Consider the following 20,144-nt stretch of genomic DNA (forward strand, 5'->3'; position numbering starts at 1 on the left):
ATTATCCATATTGAATACTACCACTGTGATCTGGAAGCATTTCCCACAGAGATGTAAGAGGAATGTGATGAAATGAAGCAGTAGGAAATAAATGTTGATTGTTTTTTGCTCTGTGAGAAGGGGAAATAATTTTTTTTTTAACTAAACCATGTACAGAAGTTGGAATACTTCAGAAATTAGTAAAACTAATGTCGTCAATAATTTTTTGCCACTTCCTGAAGAATACTATTTCTAGTCTTGCTTGCAGCATTGTATGTTACTAGACTCAAACCTGCTTTCTTTCAAAACTTCAAGTACTTTCTTGAGTTACAAAAAACCAACAATACAATTGTCCTGATGCATATAACTACATTCTGGCTTTATACTTTAAACTGTGAGTGTTATCTTGAAGAATGTAAACCTTACCACTCCCAAATTATGACACCTGTGCAAGTAAATTACCAGTCACAATTTAATCTAGATTCACTGACACATTGCTACTAAAACAGCTAAAATATATACCACCAAATGATTGGATTGAAGAGGTATTACTGAATTCCAGAGGGGCAGTTGTACTGTGGAGGTCAGGGGAGAATTTCTATCCTTGCTGGTTTTCTGAGTGGCTCTTCTAGGAGCCACTCAAGATGCTGATCCAAACCAAGGCCTCCATATATGGCCACAGTCATCTGAAAAAAAACCCTTCAAAGCGGAGCTTTGGCTGTTTTATAACATCAGCTGAATTATTTCACCCTTCAAAGCTGACTCATGCAGAGGGTGAATGGATCATTACCTTCTTGTGACATAGGAATTTAAAGGTTTATGTGCAAGAAACTGTAAAACAACACTGAATGTAGCTCTAAACCACCAATCAAATAATATGTATGTTTCCTTTTTGTTCGACATAAACATGTTAAGAAGTTCCCAGTTTCTCCACATCTGTTATTGCAAGAAGCATCCATTCCCACACATACCTCAAGAATTAATTTAATATTAGCATATTTTATGTGCTAGTACATAAAGCTCCCTGCTTTTTGGTGTGGCTGAGATTTCACTGGCAAATCACAATTTAATCTGAATTTCTAGCCTTACTTACGTTGCCATCAAAACCACAACAAAGAACAATCTTCCTTTTTATACTACTTTTATTTTTTTTTTAATAAAATCATCCTTTCATAGTGGTTCTTTTACAACATGCTATGTAACTAAGTATAAAGAAACAACCACTCTGAAGGAATTTGTTCCTTACAAATATACATTTTTGGATTTAAACTATTTACTCATAATGGTTTCTCTAAAGCACACACCAATAATTGAAATATACAGGGGAAAAAAAGCTCTCCCTAATTTTTCATGTGTTTACGAATTATTATTAGAATTCTAATAAATTAATAAAAATAATGCAATTTTGGAAATAAAAGCTGTTGTTATGAACAATAACCACACTAATTGCCTTGCATGAAATAAAAAACCTTTTAAAGAATTTAATTCTGTGTTATTATTTTTGTTAAATCCATCACTGGAAAGCTATACTTTTTTCTATCATGCAATTAAAAGCTTCCAAAGTCACTAAATATTACACAAGGGCTCAAAAGCACAGCCTTTCCTGACTAATTAAAAATTCACAATGGGTGTTCCGGACATTACCCAAGTGTGCTGTCATTTTCCACTTGAAATGTTATATTTGTCTACCATGTAAATTTAGTATTTATTAATCATTTCAGCCATCCTGTCCCCATTTTCAAATTTGAAAATGTCTGAGCTTATTTTATAGTATCTTACTCAAGTCTCGTGCTCAGTCTGACAGTGGTGTCTGGAATTCAGAGTCAGCAGATCTGACCTTATTGATTAGTACTTTCTCTGCCTAATAAGTTAGGTTATGGTTGAAATTGTAATAAAAATGGAAGTATAATGAAGCCTTACCTTCACCAGTTCTGTATATCCAGTTTCCCTTGCTGTCCACCAAGGCTGAGCTTTCAGTCCCTTGACATTGTAGAGGGAGCGCTGCCAAACTGATGCAAAGTGACCTCTTTGGTATCCAAGTTCATACCACTTGTATGCCTAAAACATTGTAGTTGTTAACAACCAAATTCATATCAGCCAAACTCCTACAGGAAAAAAGTAACACTTCCTGGCAAGGTAGCAAACTGTCTCTTTGGATGTTGGAGTTATTCTTTTAATAAAATGTACCAAAGAATACTTTAAGGAAAAAAAACCCTACAAACAAACAAATAAACCCCAAATAACAAAATAGATCAGTTGGCCAAATGAGTCCAATCCAACAGTAACAAAACAGAATAATCTCACAACCATTCACATCAAATATGGGCCAGTAATTCATGCCCTGTCCTTGGACTTAGAATATCCAATTATTTCTCATCTTGGTCAACCTCATTTTCTCTGTTTCAATCCTCTACCTACAAATTAAAGATGACTGTCTTCTGCTGCCAATGGAGATGCTGTGATGATGAAAACCCTGACGACTTTGTGGATCTAAACTGTTAGTTATCTAATACTTATGTGCACTTGAGTTTCTTCAAATATTTGTTGCCACACCAAAACTGATCACATGATAGAAACCTACTGAAGGTAATACTCGACCTTTGCTTGTCTTTACTCTCACTTTACACAACTTGTTTTACCCCTGCATTGGAGCAAAACAAGGTCCTTCAAGGAAAGAAAATGAGATGCTTGGAAAGAAAAGATCCAGCATTTGTAGTACTGTGACAAACCACATGCAGAGAAGCTGATACAGGGCTTCCTCTTTCCTGTCCATTGCCGCTACAGCTGCAATATTTCAGACAACAGAATAAAAAAAAAAAAATCCCCAAACAAACAAACAAATCCCCCAAGCTACCACAAACTAAAAAAAAAAAAAAAAACAAACCAGGACAGCCAAGTAGGGAAAGAGGAGCATAAGAATTCCAGAGCAGAGGGACTGAAGCAGGCAGCAATCTCCGCCTTGAACAGAAACTGGCAAAATCCTCATTGAGAGTCTGTAAATTTTCTTCAAGTTTTTAAAAAATGTGGTACTCTGATGTTTATAACTCTCCCAAAGTATGGAGGAAATTCTGCAATACAATGTTGCCTTACAGTATTTATTTGAAGTACACAAAAGTAGTGTGGATGAACAGAATAACATCAGATCATATATAAACTATCATCTTTTTCTCCCTAGAGAAGCTCAGTAAAATTGTGCATGGGTCAAAAAAATACTGTGTATTACCTCTGGGTAATACACAGTATATCTTTAAATTTTGTTGTAAACTTGGTGAATCCTCTGAAATGGAAGCATTGTGATTTATAACATTTGTTCCCCAAAGTTGTAATACCAGCGAGATACCAACAGATTGTTCACGCTGACTGCCTGCATTCATTTGCAATATCTGCAGTTAGCCCAAATAATAAGGGGAATGAATTACTTGTTTCAGCCACTGAGTGGTGAGTATGACTGTTGCTGCTTTTTAAGATACATCAGCTATAATCATGATGTATAATACAGTTAATCTTTATTTATTAGAAGAATTGTGCCATGGAAGTTGCCTTTACCAGGATGGAGTAGGATTAGGCTGCCTCACTTGTCTTTTCCATTCCCAAGGCTCTGTAAGAAACATTTCTTTTCTCATGTAGGTCTTGGCAGTAGAACATGGTATTATTCAGGAGGGCTACAACAGTGTAGCTCTCTTTTCCGGGATAAAAATTGTTTCAGATGCACTCAGTTTATATAGCATGTGTGAAGATTTCTTTGTTCTGTAATAACTTCCACGGTTTTAATTTATCTTTTCTTAAGCCAATTTGGCATTTTATCAAATTATAGTTGGAAAGGGCATACTCAATTCCCCTTCCCTAACACTTCCCAAGGCCACATTCATAACTCCTAATTTAGCTCTAAGAGATGAATATCTCCCTTCAACAAACCTTCAGTGATAGCAATTTCACATGTAACTTAAATATTGATCTGTTTCCTTGATTAAATCTTGAAATTCAGCAAGTCTAACAAGCTCAGTGAGAAAAATTTAGCTGAACAATGGACTTTCCACTGATAAATTTAGAAGTCTCCTCTATCCCAAGAAGTTCATTTGTGATTAATTAAACTTTTACTACAGCAGATTTGGCCACTAACTCCATAAACACTAACACATAATTATCCTGGGGTTAGAGATGATGCACATTAATTACATCTGTGCGGTATCTTTAGTCAAATACTGCAAAGGGATGTTCTAGGCTCAGCAACTCAACCCAGAATGTCCCATGGAAATGTACAGGGACTTGAGAGAAGGTGACAGAGAGATAGAGAGAGCGTGAAAGCAGACTCTGCCTATGTCTGTGATGTATACATGTGTTTCTAAGTAAAATGAGGACAACTAATTCTCACTTATAAATGAGCAATTAAAAAAAAAATCTTATTGGAATAGTATTGCAGGGAAGGTAATCTAACTTTAAATTCAAATATTACATCTCAATGTTCTAGATCTACTGTATGTATAAAATATTGTAATAAAAGTTCCATGAATTATTAAAAAAAAAGTTAACCTCATGAACTAGCCTTGAGAAAGATCATCTACAGAGGCTTCAGCACAGCCCACTTGTCTGCAGTTCATCCTGGAGAACCACCTACTGACTGGGCCACAGTACTAAAGAGCTCGAGATTTTTTACAGTTTTTTAGGTATTAATATTGCAGCCATTACTTGGTAAGTAATTAAAAAGCAGTGATTTTCATGGCTATTTCTACTCCGCTTTTTAATGCTTATTCTTTTCATATTTCTCACCTAGGAATCAGAATGGATTGGGATTTTTTTTTTTGGTGTTGTTTTTAAATTCATGCCCATATTAAAGTTCATTACTAATCAAAGTCTTGAAATAAGGCCCTTTGCTCCCCTACCATGAGAGTAGTGTTAATTCACATATTAAAACTTAGCTTTTAAGTATAATTCGATTTCAAATAAACAAACTAGAAACTCTTATGGCTTCCAGTTTTTGTTGGGCACTCAACAGATACATTATACAAATTTCTGTTTTCCTAACTGATTTTGCTAATCCAGTTATTGAAAAAATTTTGTAACTCAGCCTCCACATTCAGTCCTCTCATGATCCTCTTTTATCACATACTCATTAGTGCTTTTTCCTTGGAAAGAAAGAAAGATTTACAAAATACTGTTATATGAGAACTTCTATACAGTGACATACACGTAACTGATTCTTTTAACTCTCATTAAAATCTGTATTGTAAGTGATATAAGCAGAAAACAGGTTCTAGAAAAATTTAAAATTCTTGTAAATTTTAAATCCCTTGTTTCAAGCTGCCCTATGCCAGTTTCAACAGTTTAAGTTAAATCTAAAGCAAGGGGTACTAACAGATTGTATTGTAATGCTAATGACAGATATTTTGCTGTTGATCATTTTGACGTCTACACACATATTCTAGATTTTTGTTGAAATAGGACTATTCATGTTTTCAATATTAAACCTATTATTAAAGGTTTTTTCTGGATTCCACAGTCCCTCAGAGATTTAGATTTTTAAAGCCAGAACATGTTAAACATGTACCTCTTTGTCTCCCATTCTCTGTAAGGCATCACCCAGATGAAAATAAAAACGTCCATCATCTGTGCCAGGGTCACCAGACTCTAGTCCTTCCTAAAAATTACGTACATAAATAAATAAAAATGAAAAGTACATGAACTCCAATATGACTTCTAGAAGAATTCATTTGATGGTTGTAGGCTGTCAAATAGGCTGTCAATTCTATGCAAGAGACAGGCAATGAAATTAGGTAGAAAATGTATCCACCATGGTAACCTGGAACTTAAGCTGAGTGAATACAGTATGTCAGCAAAAAGTCACTGAGAAATGTTACCAGCTTTCCAAATTCCACAGCCTCTCCCCTCAGTCCCTCCAAAACAGAGGCATATTCAGAGATGGATACTTACCCCTGGCCCTATAAACATATACACAAGCACTTTATAAAGCTGGATCAAGGTTTTATTTTGTAGTATTTCTTCCCATTCAGAAGTATACATAAGCCTTCTCTGGATCTTTCAAGAACCTTAGGTTTGCAGCATACAACCAACCCCCAAAAATTTGAGGTTCGCAGCTCTGTACTTCAGGTTAACCATTAATAAAACAAATACTCGATGTTTAAGAATTGACAAGTTTCAATGTACAAATCTGTTCCAGTTCATAAGCAGTGATACACCAGTATAACTCCAACAAATAGCTTAAGCAGTGACTTGTAATTAGTACACATTTTATACATTCCAATTCCACTTTTTGCTGGTAAAAAATTTACTGTGGGTGAGAAAGTACCTGTAGATAAGGTATGCTCTCTGCTATCTTGTTTTCTGCCTTCAGGATGAAGCCATAATGTACTTTGGCAAAGCCATCATTTGGAGCCAGACTTAGAACCTGTTTGAGAGCAAATGAATTAAATACACCTGTATGAATCTATGCAAATTAACAAACCTGTCTACGTACTACTAGTTAGTAACACAATGGTATCTTCTTCCTTTACTGACTCTCAGGGAAACCCTTGGCTTGTCTTTACTTTCTTTTCCTCATTCACTTTTGTCCTTTCTCCAGACAAGCCAAACTTTGAAGCCTCAGAAGTAAAATTATTTCAACAGGAGCTGCTTTGGTTTTCAGTTGTTCATCCTTTTCTATATTTCTCTCTTGAGGTACAGCACGCTACGTTACAGAATTAAACCCACCATTAACACTTGAGTTACTTATTCCAGGTTTGACTAATCTGAAAGAAAGCAGCTACTCTCAAAAAAGTCTGCAGCAGAAACATACCTGAAACAGTTTTAAATTAGATAGGTTTCCACTGGTGGCAAACTAGTTTTTGCAAGAGAAAATATGTGAAGCATAGTGACTACAGCTTAGAAAGGAGCTGTAAAGTAATGCCAGCATCTTGTGACAGGGATGTGCAAACCCTGGAACACCAAGGGCACTCTCAGCACAGTGGCAAACTGGAGCACTCTCTGGAACAATGTGCACTTTTCTGGCCACGAGAAAGAAAGTAGTAAGAAATCTACTGCAGTAGTGACTCAACGTGCTTTCACACTAGAAGGTGATGGATAAATTATTCTTGTATAGTTGTGTACTGCACTCTGACCAAGATCAAGCACTAAATTCAGCTAAAAGATTTTGTACCCTCAACAAGATTCAGGTAATATCTGAGTTAGAAACTGGCTTAATTTTGCAAAATAGGAAAACTCATGGGTAAGTGTACAGAGATGGATATTTCAGGAGGACTGTGCAAGAGAAAGATTTGTGAGTACAGAGATGGCTGTAGGAAAGTATCAGTGTATGGGGCAGTGTTTCAGGGGAAGGAGGTGTAAAGCTGGCCAACCTGAATTCTGAAACATGCACCTCCAACACCAGCCAGATAATTTAAGTGCATTTGGTCTGCCTCAGCCAAGGGGAAAATCAGAGAGAATGTCTTGATCTACTTTTCAGCTCTGCACTTCTATTATGTATATATTCAATATAATTTGCAGCTCTATGCAATATCAATTACATGGTCAAGTTAATCTGTTTTTACACCTCTTCTCTTCTTAAAATTAGGGTGGACAGCCTTATCAGGTTAGACCCTTAGTCTGTGAGGATCATCATAGGAACGTGGCAGTCAGTGGAATTACAGAGGCTGATACCCACTCAATGTCTAGACAGCTGCTGAATACAAAACAACAGACAGATGAGCATTTTCTCTTGCCTGAATTCATTTCTGAAGCTACTAAACTTATGCCATGGATAAAATGCCTGCATACATTATAGTTATTTTACCTCTGCCTTTTCCAGTCACTGTCTGACATAATTTTTCAATCAAAACAATTACAAGAAAAGTCATAAGAAGTTCTCTGGACCAATTTCTCTCTTTTCTCAAATCTTATGCATACCAGCTACATCCAAGCAAAACCAAAAATCACAACAATGAGAGCATAAAATGTTGAGTTAAAAATAGCAGCATTTCACTTCTTTTCACAGAAAAGAGTTATTATGAAGGAACAAACAATTTGAGAATTTATCTGAAGTCCATAGTATGAGATATTATTAGGAAAAAGTACCACAGTAAGGATGAGCTTGATCCCTAGTGTAAGAATACACTACCACCTTCTTCATCTTATGCCTTTTGACTATAGCATTCTGTGTATAATTGTTTTGATCCAAGAATCTGTACCTGCAGGGTGAAATGAAATGACTGACAGAAATATTTATTAGCCACATAATTTTGTTACAGTTTCCTTAACTATAGGATAAAGCTATCTGATTAATTAAGACAGAATAGAATTTTCTGTATTACGGTTCATTTAAACTATGCCGAGTTGCATTAAGGAATGATCTACATTCAGAGCCCCTAAAGAGAAGAGAAGAGATACAATCAGCAGAAATTACACTGGAAGTATTTAATGTAAATTGTATTACTCTGTTGCTGTTGCTGCATGCAATATTAATTATGTTTAGAAATAAGTTTTACTAAACTGCTCATAGTCCATTAAATATTAATCATGAATATAGAAATTAACCTCTGGGGCTATCAGTGGCTAATTAGCCAGGGCAGAGTACTGTGCTAATGTGGATATTCTGGTTTTGGTACCTGAGATAGCTCAATCAGAGCTGGCTTACGTGTGTCTGTATAATGCTGCACTGAACCATGCACACATGCCTCAGCATGGAGGCAGAAGAAGTGCTATCAGCTGAGTAGCCAGTCTTACAAAGTTCTCTTTTGCTGTATTTTTTTATAATCTGTAGATGTTTGAACCAAAAATAGTTCTGAATTCTACCAGGACTACTTTTAAAGTTATGTTTTCTTCGAAAATACAAATAGCTCTGAATTCTACTAGGATTCCCCTTATGTTTCCATGTCCCTAAGTGCAATATTCAAAAGAAAATTACTTAATATTAGAGGGAAAACTGAAATCCTCTCCTGTTGGGCACCATTTTCCATCTGTGGTTCAGCAAAAATTCTGGCAAACACAATCTAGAAAAGTATATTTTAGGCAAGTTATATGGTACCACACTACAGTTGGAAGCAAAAAACTCTCTTGGTCTGAAGCTCAGTGTTTATACACATTGCTTCTGTAGCTAAAAGAAGAAATATATACTAAAGACCTTTAAAATAAGCTGCTAAGATGTAACAAATTTGGAAAGAAAAACAGGAATTGACTAGAAAATACGTAAACTGGTTATTAAATGTAAAGCAAAAGCAGAAAGTTTTATCCACTAGGATTCCCTGGGCTTCTACTCAATTCATTGGAGATGATGCAAGCTAGGGTTAGTCTGGTCTGAACTGGTATGTACTGTGATCCCAGGTAGGGAACAGTGCCTGTGAAGGGTTCATCTGGTTGCATGTGCTCAGTCCATGCTTAACACAGATCAGCAGTAACATTGAATTGAGATTGAAATGTTACAGCAGGAAGTAAAGGTACCTTTTGCAGATTCCCAGGAAATGGGAAATTTGGAGTTTAATTTCCGCCACAGAGAAGAGTGTTTAACAGCTTGGGAATTTTCCTGAGCAGCAGAAACAAGTACCACATACACAGGAAGTTAGACAATCATGAATAAGACTAGAGGGGTATCAACAAAAAGTTGAGACTTTAAATTGAATAAGGGGTATGTTCTCTTGAGGTCCTGAACTCTAAGATGCCTGTGCTTTCTGCATTAAAGAACACTTGAATAAAATGTATGAACATCCTTACAGTGGTAAACAGAACCCAGGATTCATAAATATTGGAGGTATCCACTTTGCAGCACTGAGTTCATGCTCTTGTCTGTGCTCTCTACATTTTTGTATCAAAAGATTACACATGTGAGGAGGACTTAGTCACACTTCAGAAGTTTCCTAGTTTTTTTAAAAATCATGGGAAGAGCAAGAAATCTCCTTGAGGCCCGCAGAACCACTATTCAGTTTGCCCCTTTCTCTACCATGCAGAGAACCTGAGCACCTATGGTAGGAGCTCAAAACCATATGCCAAGCACTTTCTAAATATGCATTGCAACAGCTGAGCAAAGCACTCCAGAGCAGGCCATGTAACCCCCAAGTAATGTGCCCCAAGTCATGCAAGAAGCCTTCAGAAGAACCAGGAACCAAAGCAGGTACAAAGAGATTCTCCCTGTTTCTTTGGCTACGTATTCTTTCTTAAAATCCTTAGTGTAAACTTATCCTAAATTACAAGAAGAAAATTACATTACTGTGTTGGAATTCAGCCTGAGCAACACCTAAAATATGGACAAACCCACCATGATTTTAAAAAAAATTAATCCAAGTCCTTTAAAAAAAATTACTTGTCCACCTTTTACAAGGACAGAACATCACCATGCTCTATTCTATTTCAGTGTTAGTGAACTGCAAAACAGAGTAATTACACTGGATAGAGAAGAAAGGAAAAGAATACATTAAAAGCACACCAGTTGCATATCTGTTCTTAATCAGAGCCCTACATATTTCTTCTGAAGTATAAAAAAGTGTCAAAGTAATTATACAGCAAATTCATGACCTTCCTCCATGTATAAAAATCCCTCTGATTATTGAGAAATTCTCACAACTATGTTATTTGCAGCAAAACACTGAACAATTGCAAAGGAAAATCTTGCCCAAAAGGAGTATGTTTTTGTTTTCTCAAATTCCTTGCAGCTTGAGTAGCAGGTTTGTTTAATAAATTCTATCTTTAAAAGCCGATGTTTCCAATCCTCTGAGAATTTTTGATAGCAAGTGAAAAACTATTGGACAGAAATGTTTTATGGAGGGACCTAAAAGATAGGGAAAGTAGCAAAGCAAACGTTATTCTGGCAACATCTGAGACTACCAGAGGAGTCTGAGAAAAAAAAATGGTATTCCTAGTGTTTGGCTCCTGCTTCCAACACAGGAATGTGGTTGAACATCCTCCTTCTCTTTGAGAAACTACCTCTCTCTCTTTGAGAGATGAGAATTCCTTCTGACACCCAGATGTGGGGGGTGGAAAACTGAGCCTTTATTCTGAGGAGGTGGCACTAATCCTGCTGATGCCTCCCCAGCCTCCATAACCAGACAATTACCAAGACTGTCCTACACAAGCACCACAAGTGTGCCAACATCGACAAGACCATTTCTGGTCAGGTGTGACAATTTGTGCTCTACCAATGATGTCAGACTCCACATCTGTCAGACAGTTTCCAGATGTTAACAGGGTTTCTAGATCACAGGAACAGAGTGGTCTTTCCAGGCAGTGAAGTATCCCCAGCCAGATAACCATAGTATAAGACAGAAATATAAATCCAATGAATTGTCCACACTACAAACATCATGAAAGAATAACAGATTTTAAGCTGCCGATAAAAAGATGAAAAAGCTAAGGTTAAATATCTTTGTGAGTACTGATCTACTTGATCACATGGTTAGAGATGCTGTTCCTGTAGAGAAACTGGCTTACTTCTGCTTCCTTGTCTTGAAGATTGGTTATCTTTTTTTATGGTATGCATTACACATTACACACAACACATCTAGATGTCTTGTCAATATATTCCAAACTTGACTATCAGAAGGCAAAAGATTCAATTATTATAATGCATATGGAAATAATCTGCATTCCTCTGTCAATGAGGAAAAACTTAGCATGACTATCAGAAAATATGAATTAAAATTAGAAGATGACTGCACTAGAAAAAAAATCATATCTATAATTAACCCTTCAAAATCTCACATGTGACGTGTTTAACAACTAAAAAAGTTAAAATCAATCATTCTTTCAAATGAACATAGGAATGTAAATAATAATTTTCCTTGGCTGGAATGGAAACTCACCTCTTCATATACTTTCTTAGCATTGCTGTTATCTCCTATCAAGAGGTAACCAACACCAAGGTCATTCTTGAATGAAGTCTCACTGGGAAACAGCTGAACTAATTTCTGTAGAGTAACCAGGGAACCCCTCATGCGACCTGATTTGATTGAGCAAGACTTAATTACAAGTGCAGACATAAGAAACAGTAGCAAGACGTTTACACAACATCTAAGGAAACAAAAATCAGAGGCAAGTGCTCCATTTCCACTGGTGATCAAGAAGGAGAACCCGGAAAAACTTATGCAGACAGGAACACATTCAGCTGTCTGGCTGTCACTGGGGGTGTAGCTGTACCGGGAAAATTCCAGGGCATCCCTGCAATCACGCAGTGTTATGGCAGCCTCTTGTGGAAAACCCTTCACAGTGCAGAAGTAACATTATTTAAGCTTTGGCTGCTCCATCATACACAGATAGCAAAGCACTGGACAAAACTAAGTAAACATATAATAATAAACTTCACCTTAATTAATTAAATTAATTTCTAGTGTTAAGCAATTGTTCTACTCTACTTCCATTATGAAATTTATCATGCTTTACATGCTTAAAATTAAGTATGCTCCTTGACTTCCTAAATGAGGTCTTGCTAAGGAACAGTAAGATCAAAACAACTTGGTATTAAAAATCCAACCCATGGGAACAGAACTCTTGATTGTGCCTCTTATTCTAATCAGCACTTCTCATACACCACAGAACTGAGGTCTAGAACTAGAATCTAAACCTCAATCTTGGGGATGTTATCCCTGTGTTCAATTCTATTCTTCTCTATGTTTACTGAAAGTTTATTCTGAGTATGTTTACTCTGCTTATGCCAGTAATGTCCTCTTGATTTTCTTCAGCTTCAGTAGAAAAAGAAAAGTTTCTTCTTTGTCTGTCAATAAAAATTTTTGACCTCTCATCATAGCTTCTCATAGCATCTGCTGCAGCTTTCTACCGGCCCTATTATCATAAAGTATAGGCACTAACTCCCCAGAAAAATTTTAAATAATATAAAAATGGTTTTAATTTAAGACACTAGGAAGACAAGTCCTACTAAAAATTCAATAGAATTGGCACTTCTAAATCCTTAGTGATCTCTTGAAATCCTTGCTCACACTTGTGTAATTTTTATACCATCCTCAAAACTTACCAAGGAACTGCTGCCTGTCTGCTTCCCGCTTCAAGCTCAGTTTTATCAGGTCTGAAGGGACATTTGGCAGACTAACCACCTCATCATAGGTGTTGATAGCTTGTTGCAGCATCTCATTGCTTCTCATTTTCTCAGCTAAGTCATCTTCAGACTAGAAAGAATCACAAAACCATTATTAGGACACATAATAACCTGTTAGACTGAAACACAACTGTTTTCTTACCAGGCAAACTATGCAACTGTTAGACTGTGGGTTGTGCTTTATGGGAAAGAACACTAGAATTACCATTAAATCTTGTTACTGACAAACTGTTTAAAGTAAGAGAAAATTTGCACCTAAAACATACATTAACACAGATTTTTGATTAATATTTGCAGAACTCATAATTTCTGCTTTCAAAAATAGATGAAGCAACTCTGTTTCAACAACACAGAAGAAAGGCAAAATTTTGCCTGTGGACTATTTGTATACGAAGCCTCACCCTGGAAACAACACACAGATCAAAACACACCAACAAACATTTTCATCTGTTCTGACATGAATTTATTTACATTCTTTCTTGCAAAATGAATTAGGAATTGCCTTTTGTCTTGTGTATGTTAACAGAATATGTTCCCTACAACTCCTTCAAAACTTAAACTTGTTCATCAAGTTCAGAAGCAGACCAAAAGATATATGAGCTCTCTACAGTGAAATTACAGCTTCAGTGAATCTAACAGAAGCTGTGACTGATCTCACCTGTGGTAAGGCACGTTCATTTGCTTCCATAGCTGAAAAAGACTATGTGTCTCAAATGCAGAATTTTTGAAGGCTTACTTTGAATTGTTAATATAAATGCAAGCATTTTCATGTGTTTAATGCATTCTTCCCAAATACTCCTATATTTGGCTTATGTTCTTTCTTAAGACAAGAGCCAGGGGAGATGCATCACAAGCATGATGGTGCACGAGCTCTTGTTCTATTTAAACTCACTGTTGCATCAAACACACACATTAAATGAAATTGCTTCAACTGCGTTAATTGCTTTAACTGTGTATGTTATAGCAAGTACCTGAAATTTTTTTGCACTTCTGTCCTTTAATTTTTCCCTTGAGTTGCTTTAAAACTTAGTATTGGAAATACCAAAAAATGTGGTTATTCAGCCAAACAGTTCATCAAGCAGCTTTCAGAGACAGCTTCAGAAATCAGTTTTAAGCTATAACTTATTTCTTCTGATGTACATTCACTAGGAAATTTATTTCTCCTTTTTTCAAAGGAATTTCAGGGCAAAGAATATTAAAGATATATAACAAAGAAGCAAAAATTGTCAGCATAAAATCTGCATAACTTAACCAGTATAAATCATACATGGAGGTTAAAAACCCATCTGTTGCTCTTTTCAGCTGTAAAGATGTTAATGAATTCTGTAGAATATTATTGTATCTGGCTCAAGTGTAATCCAGACATTAATTAAAGAATTGTTCATATTTCTGAAAAACACACCAATAATGAAATATTTGCAGATTATTTTGGGAAAACTTTTGGCCTTTTAAAGCCATTAGGAGATCCAGAAAAAAATCAATCTTCAGGTCTTATTAAAAACCAAATCTACAAAATTAGCGTGTAATGGTGGTTCATGCTTCACAGAAGTGGAGAAGTACACTTTTGTGGTGAATTCTTGACCTTCTTTACCTTTAACCTTCAAGACCTTTAACCTTATCCTTCTCTGCAGTTTTACTTTTAGCTTGAGATGAGAAATAGAAAATTTAAAAGAATTTTGTTGGCACGAATACCAATTTAAAAATAATACTGTGTTACAATGCAAATCTTAAGAATAATTCATGGTCTGAACCCCATGGTTTTCCTGTTCCTTCAAACAGCTTGAACTGACACATACTGGATTCAATAAAACTGTCATTGGTAATGACATTGGTAACGTTCAGTAAAATGACTAGTATGAACCTTCAAAGGCTACAGAAAATGAAATCATCATTGTTTTTACATACTCCCAGAAAGTGCATCTCATTATTACTTCAGATATTGGTCTGTATTGACCTTTCATGGATTACTAAAGCAGTAGTGGGTGACTACAAATTGCTGTAAATGGACAAATGAAGCTGGGTCACTGAGACGGGAATTCTGAATGAGAACAGACTTCACAGCTGGCTGCAGTGACCTGCCCTCCCCCATAAAACCACTGAGGAGTCAGGAAGCATATTCCATTAGATATAATGAGTAGATTTGTAAACAATGGTAAATATTAAAAGTGTAACTTAACAGAGATAAGTCCATCACGTGTGTGAGCAAAGTGGTCTCCTACTGCAAAGAGGCAAAGAGTTCAGCAGACTGTCACCACAGAGAACACTGAAGAATTTGGTCTGGTGTGTATCAAGTGCTTGTGTGACAGACTTTTGAATAATCACGGTTTTGATTTTAGCATGACTATTATTAACCAAGTGGACACTGGTTGTGACTCCAAGGCCCTTATCAATTGTCTAACAGCAGCATTCCCTCCTAAGTGAGGGCTTCACTTTGTTCATGTTGATTAAAATGTGTTCAAGGAGTCTTTTATTACTCCTAGCACAACAGGATTATCCTCCTATTTAAGAAAATTCAAAGATTATTCCCTTTTGAGACATCCCAACACAGCCTAAAAGTATTATGAACAAAGAGATTATTTTCTGATGCCTTCTGGGTTTTGGAGATTTTCGTTTTTTTCTGAAGGGAAACACCTGAAACATAACTCACTCCACAAGTAAAGCCAATTAAACCTCCTTGCCTAGGAATTTGTGTTCTTTAACATTCTGTCTATAAAAACTCCAAATCCTCTTCTCTATTCCCACTAGAGCAAAAAGCATCATTTATCCCAGGCTGACTGATGTGTTGATTTACCAGCTACAGCAAAGAGCATGTAACAGCTAAATTCTGCCTGTTGTTCCTGCACTGGGTCATTAGTTGGTATTTATCTCCTGACATTCACCTGACAGTTCTCCTGAGATCTACAGGATGTACCTTATCTTGTTGTTATTTACAGTACTTGCTACTGAAGTTACATAAAAGCTGCCAAAGTAATTGGGGAAGGATAGTTGACTGAAAGAGATACAATATGACAGATCACACGATTCTTTTTTTACCTAGGAAACCTCCATAAATTTCTAAATTAATCCTGACTGGTGTTTATAACTCTATTGGTAAAACAAAATGTTTATTTTGGCTTTTTTCAACACCTATCACTTTTTTCCAAGTACCTGTGCTTTCCCATATCTTGCTCGAGGACTCTGTGGATATTGATTCACTAATGCTTCAAAGGCCCTTAGAGCTTCTTCAACTTTTCCCTGGAAAGTAGAGATATTTATCAGCAATCCTCTCTAATAAAAATGCTGAAGGATGCAGGACCTAATAACACATCGGTTTCACAATTAAAGAACAAACACAAAACAGTGCAGAATGAATCAACAGCTTTCACCCATGCTTTGGTTGGGATTGCCTTCTTATTTAAGAGAAAATCATTGTCATTATTTATGAAACAATATAATCTACTTTCCATGGTTAAAATGAATAGCTTGGTTTTTCCTATTTTACTTACTTTCCCTTTGTTGACGGGATAAAATTCTGAGAGGAAAATAACCTGTCTATATAAAAATGTAAAGATCCTACTGCTAATAAGGAATTCCAGACGAGATATAATAGAGAATAGGAAGAAAATTCTGGACATAGGTGGAAAATTTCCCTCTGCATACCTCCCATGATGAACAGTGTCCTAACTACAGTTCTTCTAGGGGAAATTCTGTGGACTTATCCATAGTGTATGTCTATTTCCTCCAAGTCTTTTGCAGAACAGCGTCCCTGAGGACATCTCACGCAAGTCCGAATGGAACTGTGGTATTCTCATGATGGATGCTGATCTCGTGATGGATGTTGACTAGCAAGTACAGATAGAAGTTGAGAAGAACCAGGCCCACTGTTAAACAGGTGCTAAGCACTGCTTGGCAATATTTGGCAATAGACCTTGCTGCCACTTTCACCTCTTTACAGCTTTATAAATATGAGTGGGTTATTATACACAACTGCCTTGCTACCTGTAAATATTACACATGTCCAATTTGTTCCTAAATTTATCCTGATTCCTACATGACATGCATAACTATCTAACTAACCAAGAGACACAGCAGGAATAGAGTCAACAAACTGACCCTACAGGCTCACCAAAATTTCTATTACACCTTTTTCTCATTAACCAATTGCTTAAGTAGCAAGAAGCATGAAAATTCCTTTTGGTTTTGTATTCTAAGCTGTAAAGAAGGCTTCTAGTAAGGAACAGCAGCAGCAGCAGCCAGAGGTTAGTGCTCTCTATGCAACAGCCCTCCAGTCCCATCACAGACCTACCAAAACTCTGGGGCTGCACAGATGGCCTGATAAAGTCAAAACTGCACAGTGTGTCCTGAGAATCAAGAATAATCCTGCACCTGGAATGACCAAATTGGTTTTTATTGCACTGTACTGAAAATAGTATCTCTGCTCATCCACCTCAAATCTAGGGTATAACAAAGCCCTGCAGTTGTTCTCTATGTGCAAGAACTGTCTGTGAGACATATCAGAGTTTTAAGAACTACATTCAAAAGACTTAGAGTCTCTCAATTTTAACAGCCACAGTCTTGCTTCACTATTTAATCTCACATCTGGAAAAGGGACATGTCTGCAAAGGTCTTGTTTTCTGAAATACTCAAATAAAAGTAAAAAATTGGAAGCTATGAGGGGAGATGACTGAACAGCTTTTTTATTGTTGGGAGGTTTTTTGCTTGCTTTTCACGGTCAAGTTATTAAACTCAGAACTCCCCAAACTGACTGATTGGTGTTAAGGTCTTCCTGCCACTGGTGAGAAGCAGGAACATCAGTTTCATCCTCTAAGCAGCTGTACAGCAGCAGAGGCACTCCCAGGACACGGAATCTCAACAAAAACGCCTGCTTCAACGATCTGCACCTAATGCTCACAAGGCAGCAGAACACTTACTGAGGGATCCTGCTAACACACACACAAAGGTCTCTGGTAACACTTGACTTCAGTAATCAACTGGACAACACTGATAGGACAGAACTAACCCTGTTCCATGTGATCCGTGGAAAGCAGATATTCAGTGATTAAACTACATATTTTCAAGGTTAACAGTGAGCAAACATACATGAACAGACATACACTTTGGCTTAAAAAAAATTAAGATAAACTATTCAGCAGAAATTAAACTTGAAGGACAAATATGCACTGAATATTTCAAAAAGTTAATTTCACACAAAGTAATCTAAAATTCATTCTCCCTTTTTCCAAGTTTTTAATTTATTCATTTTTGTGCACTGCATACAGTTCTGAGTCAAATATTCAAAACTTACTTTTTTACGTAGTTTTTCTGCAGCATCTAGTTCAGCTTTAATGGTCTTATCAAACTTGTTTAAGAGCTTTGGCTTCTTCTTTTTAGCTAGAAGATTTAACAAACAGTTCATTACTTCATTCATATTTCAATTGTCTGGAGTAACACTTAGCTAGGGACTGTGCTGGCGAAGTGCATCATTTTCAAGTGAGGCAGTTTCAAATTACAATGAAAATAAACTGATTCCTTCCTTATTACAATCACAAACTCCTGTATGAAAAAGCAAACTTCAGTCATTCAAATTGAGTAACTTGGCAGTTAAGTTCAGCAAAAAGCATTTTTCATCACATTACAGTCAAGGACTTTTTTTTCCAAATGGTTCAATTGATGTGGAAGAGCAAAGGGAACTGTTATTTTTCCATATTTATATGGTATCATGAAAAACCTGATCATCAGGGCATACTAGTCATTTCTGAAAGTTGTGACTCTATACATCTACTTCTTTGCCTAGAGCAATCACTGAGGCTGCATCTGGACTGCTGCATGCAGTTCTGGGCTCCTCAGGACAAGAGAGACATGGAGCTCCTGGAGTGCATCCAGTGGAGGAAAATGAAGATGATAAAGGGACTGGAGCACCTCTCTTTTGAGGAAAGGCTGACAGAGCTGGGCCTGTTCAGCCTCAAGAAGAGATGACTGAGAGGGTACCTCAATAACGTGTATAAATAAATGTCTTAAGAGTAGGTGACAAGAGGATGGATCCAGGCTCTTCTCAGTGCTGCCAAGCAATAGGACAAGAGGCAACAGGAAGAAACTGATGCATGGGAAGTTCTACCTGAACATGAGGAAGAACTTCTTTACTGTGCAGGTCACCAAGCACTGGAAGATATTGCCCAGAGAGGTTGTGTTTCCCTCGCTGGAAATATTCAAGAACTGTCTGGAGACAATCCTGTGCCATGTGTTGTAGGATGACCTTGCTTGAGCAGGAAGGTTGGACCAGATGACCCACTGTGGTCCCTTCAAACCTTACCCATTCTGCGATTAGAAGAGTTCATAGAAATCATAGTTACTCAGGTTAGGAGGGACCTCAAAAGTCGAGTACTTGAACTTCCTGATGAAAACAAGTTCAGCGCTGAAATGTCAGGTTAAGACCCCTTTACGAGATCAAGTTTCTGCAGCTTACTTAGCTATCACACAGCAGTAGAGCAGCAGCAGTATTTGGCAAACCAGCTTTGAAGCAAATTGTGTAAAGTAAACTGCATTTGAAGCAAATTTAAGTAAATGGTATCAGTTTAAACAGCTATTTCATAGCAGTTTACTCCTAAACAACGTCTACTTGGTTGCATTAAGTACACTAGTTGCTAAAAAAATGCAAGTACGCTACTGAAAGGATATGACAGCAGATGACTGGTTTCCTCCACATTTGCTACAGCTTAACTCTGCACTTGCACTTCACTAGAAAAGAAGTTTCCACCTTTTCTGACACAAGTAGTGGAAATATGTATTGTCTGACAGAAGTCACTACTAGTTAGGTATATCTGTAATTAGTAGCACAACTTTTTTGTTTTAATTATACATTACTGCTTTTTCCCCCTCCATGGAAAGTAAGTCATTAATAGCAGGAAAAAAAGTAAAATTACTATTTTCTTTGTAGAAATTTCAATAGGGAATGCTGTAACTGGTATGTATAAAGTTTAAAGCAAACACCCTACAGTTTTAACATCACAAGACTGCTGCAATGCTGTAGCAAGTATTTTGGATAACAAGTTATTGTAACTAGCCATGTTTTATTCTGCTTCCCAAGTCCTCAGGTGCACTGTTCAGGAATGACAAGAGCCACCACATGCTACTGGAAGCTGTGCTCGTGATTCATTAAATGACA

At 36.7% G+C, this 20,144-nt stretch overlaps 1 protein-coding gene across 10 annotated transcripts in view; it reads right to left on the reverse strand.

The window, feature by feature from the left end:
- The window catches only part of ASPH (aspartate beta-hydroxylase), a 115,663-nt gene that overhangs the window by 20,980 nt on the left and 74,539 nt on the right, over nucleotides 1–20,144 (reverse strand). For all 10 annotated transcript variants that reach the window (XM_069004825.1, XM_069004833.1, XM_069004828.1 and 7 more), the window contains 7 exons: nucleotides 18,288–18,373; nucleotides 16,151–16,237; nucleotides 12,923–13,073; nucleotides 11,757–11,893; nucleotides 6,284–6,382; nucleotides 5,525–5,614; nucleotides 1,900–2,037 (listed from right to left, as the gene is read on the reverse strand). In XM_069004825.1, coding sequence (XP_068860926.1) covers nucleotides 1,900–2,037; nucleotides 5,525–5,614; nucleotides 6,284–6,382; nucleotides 11,757–11,893; nucleotides 12,923–13,073; nucleotides 16,151–16,237; nucleotides 18,288–18,373 — 788 coding nt within the window. The remainder of the gene's footprint in view (nucleotides 1–1,899; nucleotides 2,038–5,524; nucleotides 5,615–6,283; nucleotides 6,383–11,756; nucleotides 11,894–12,922; nucleotides 13,074–16,150; nucleotides 16,238–18,287; nucleotides 18,374–20,144) is intronic.

This window comes from Aphelocoma coerulescens, chromosome 2, assembly GCF_041296385.1.
Source record: "Aphelocoma coerulescens isolate FSJ_1873_10779 chromosome 2, UR_Acoe_1.0, whole genome shotgun sequence".
Classification (NCBI taxonomy): domain Eukaryota; kingdom Metazoa; phylum Chordata; class Aves; order Passeriformes; family Corvidae; genus Aphelocoma; species Aphelocoma coerulescens.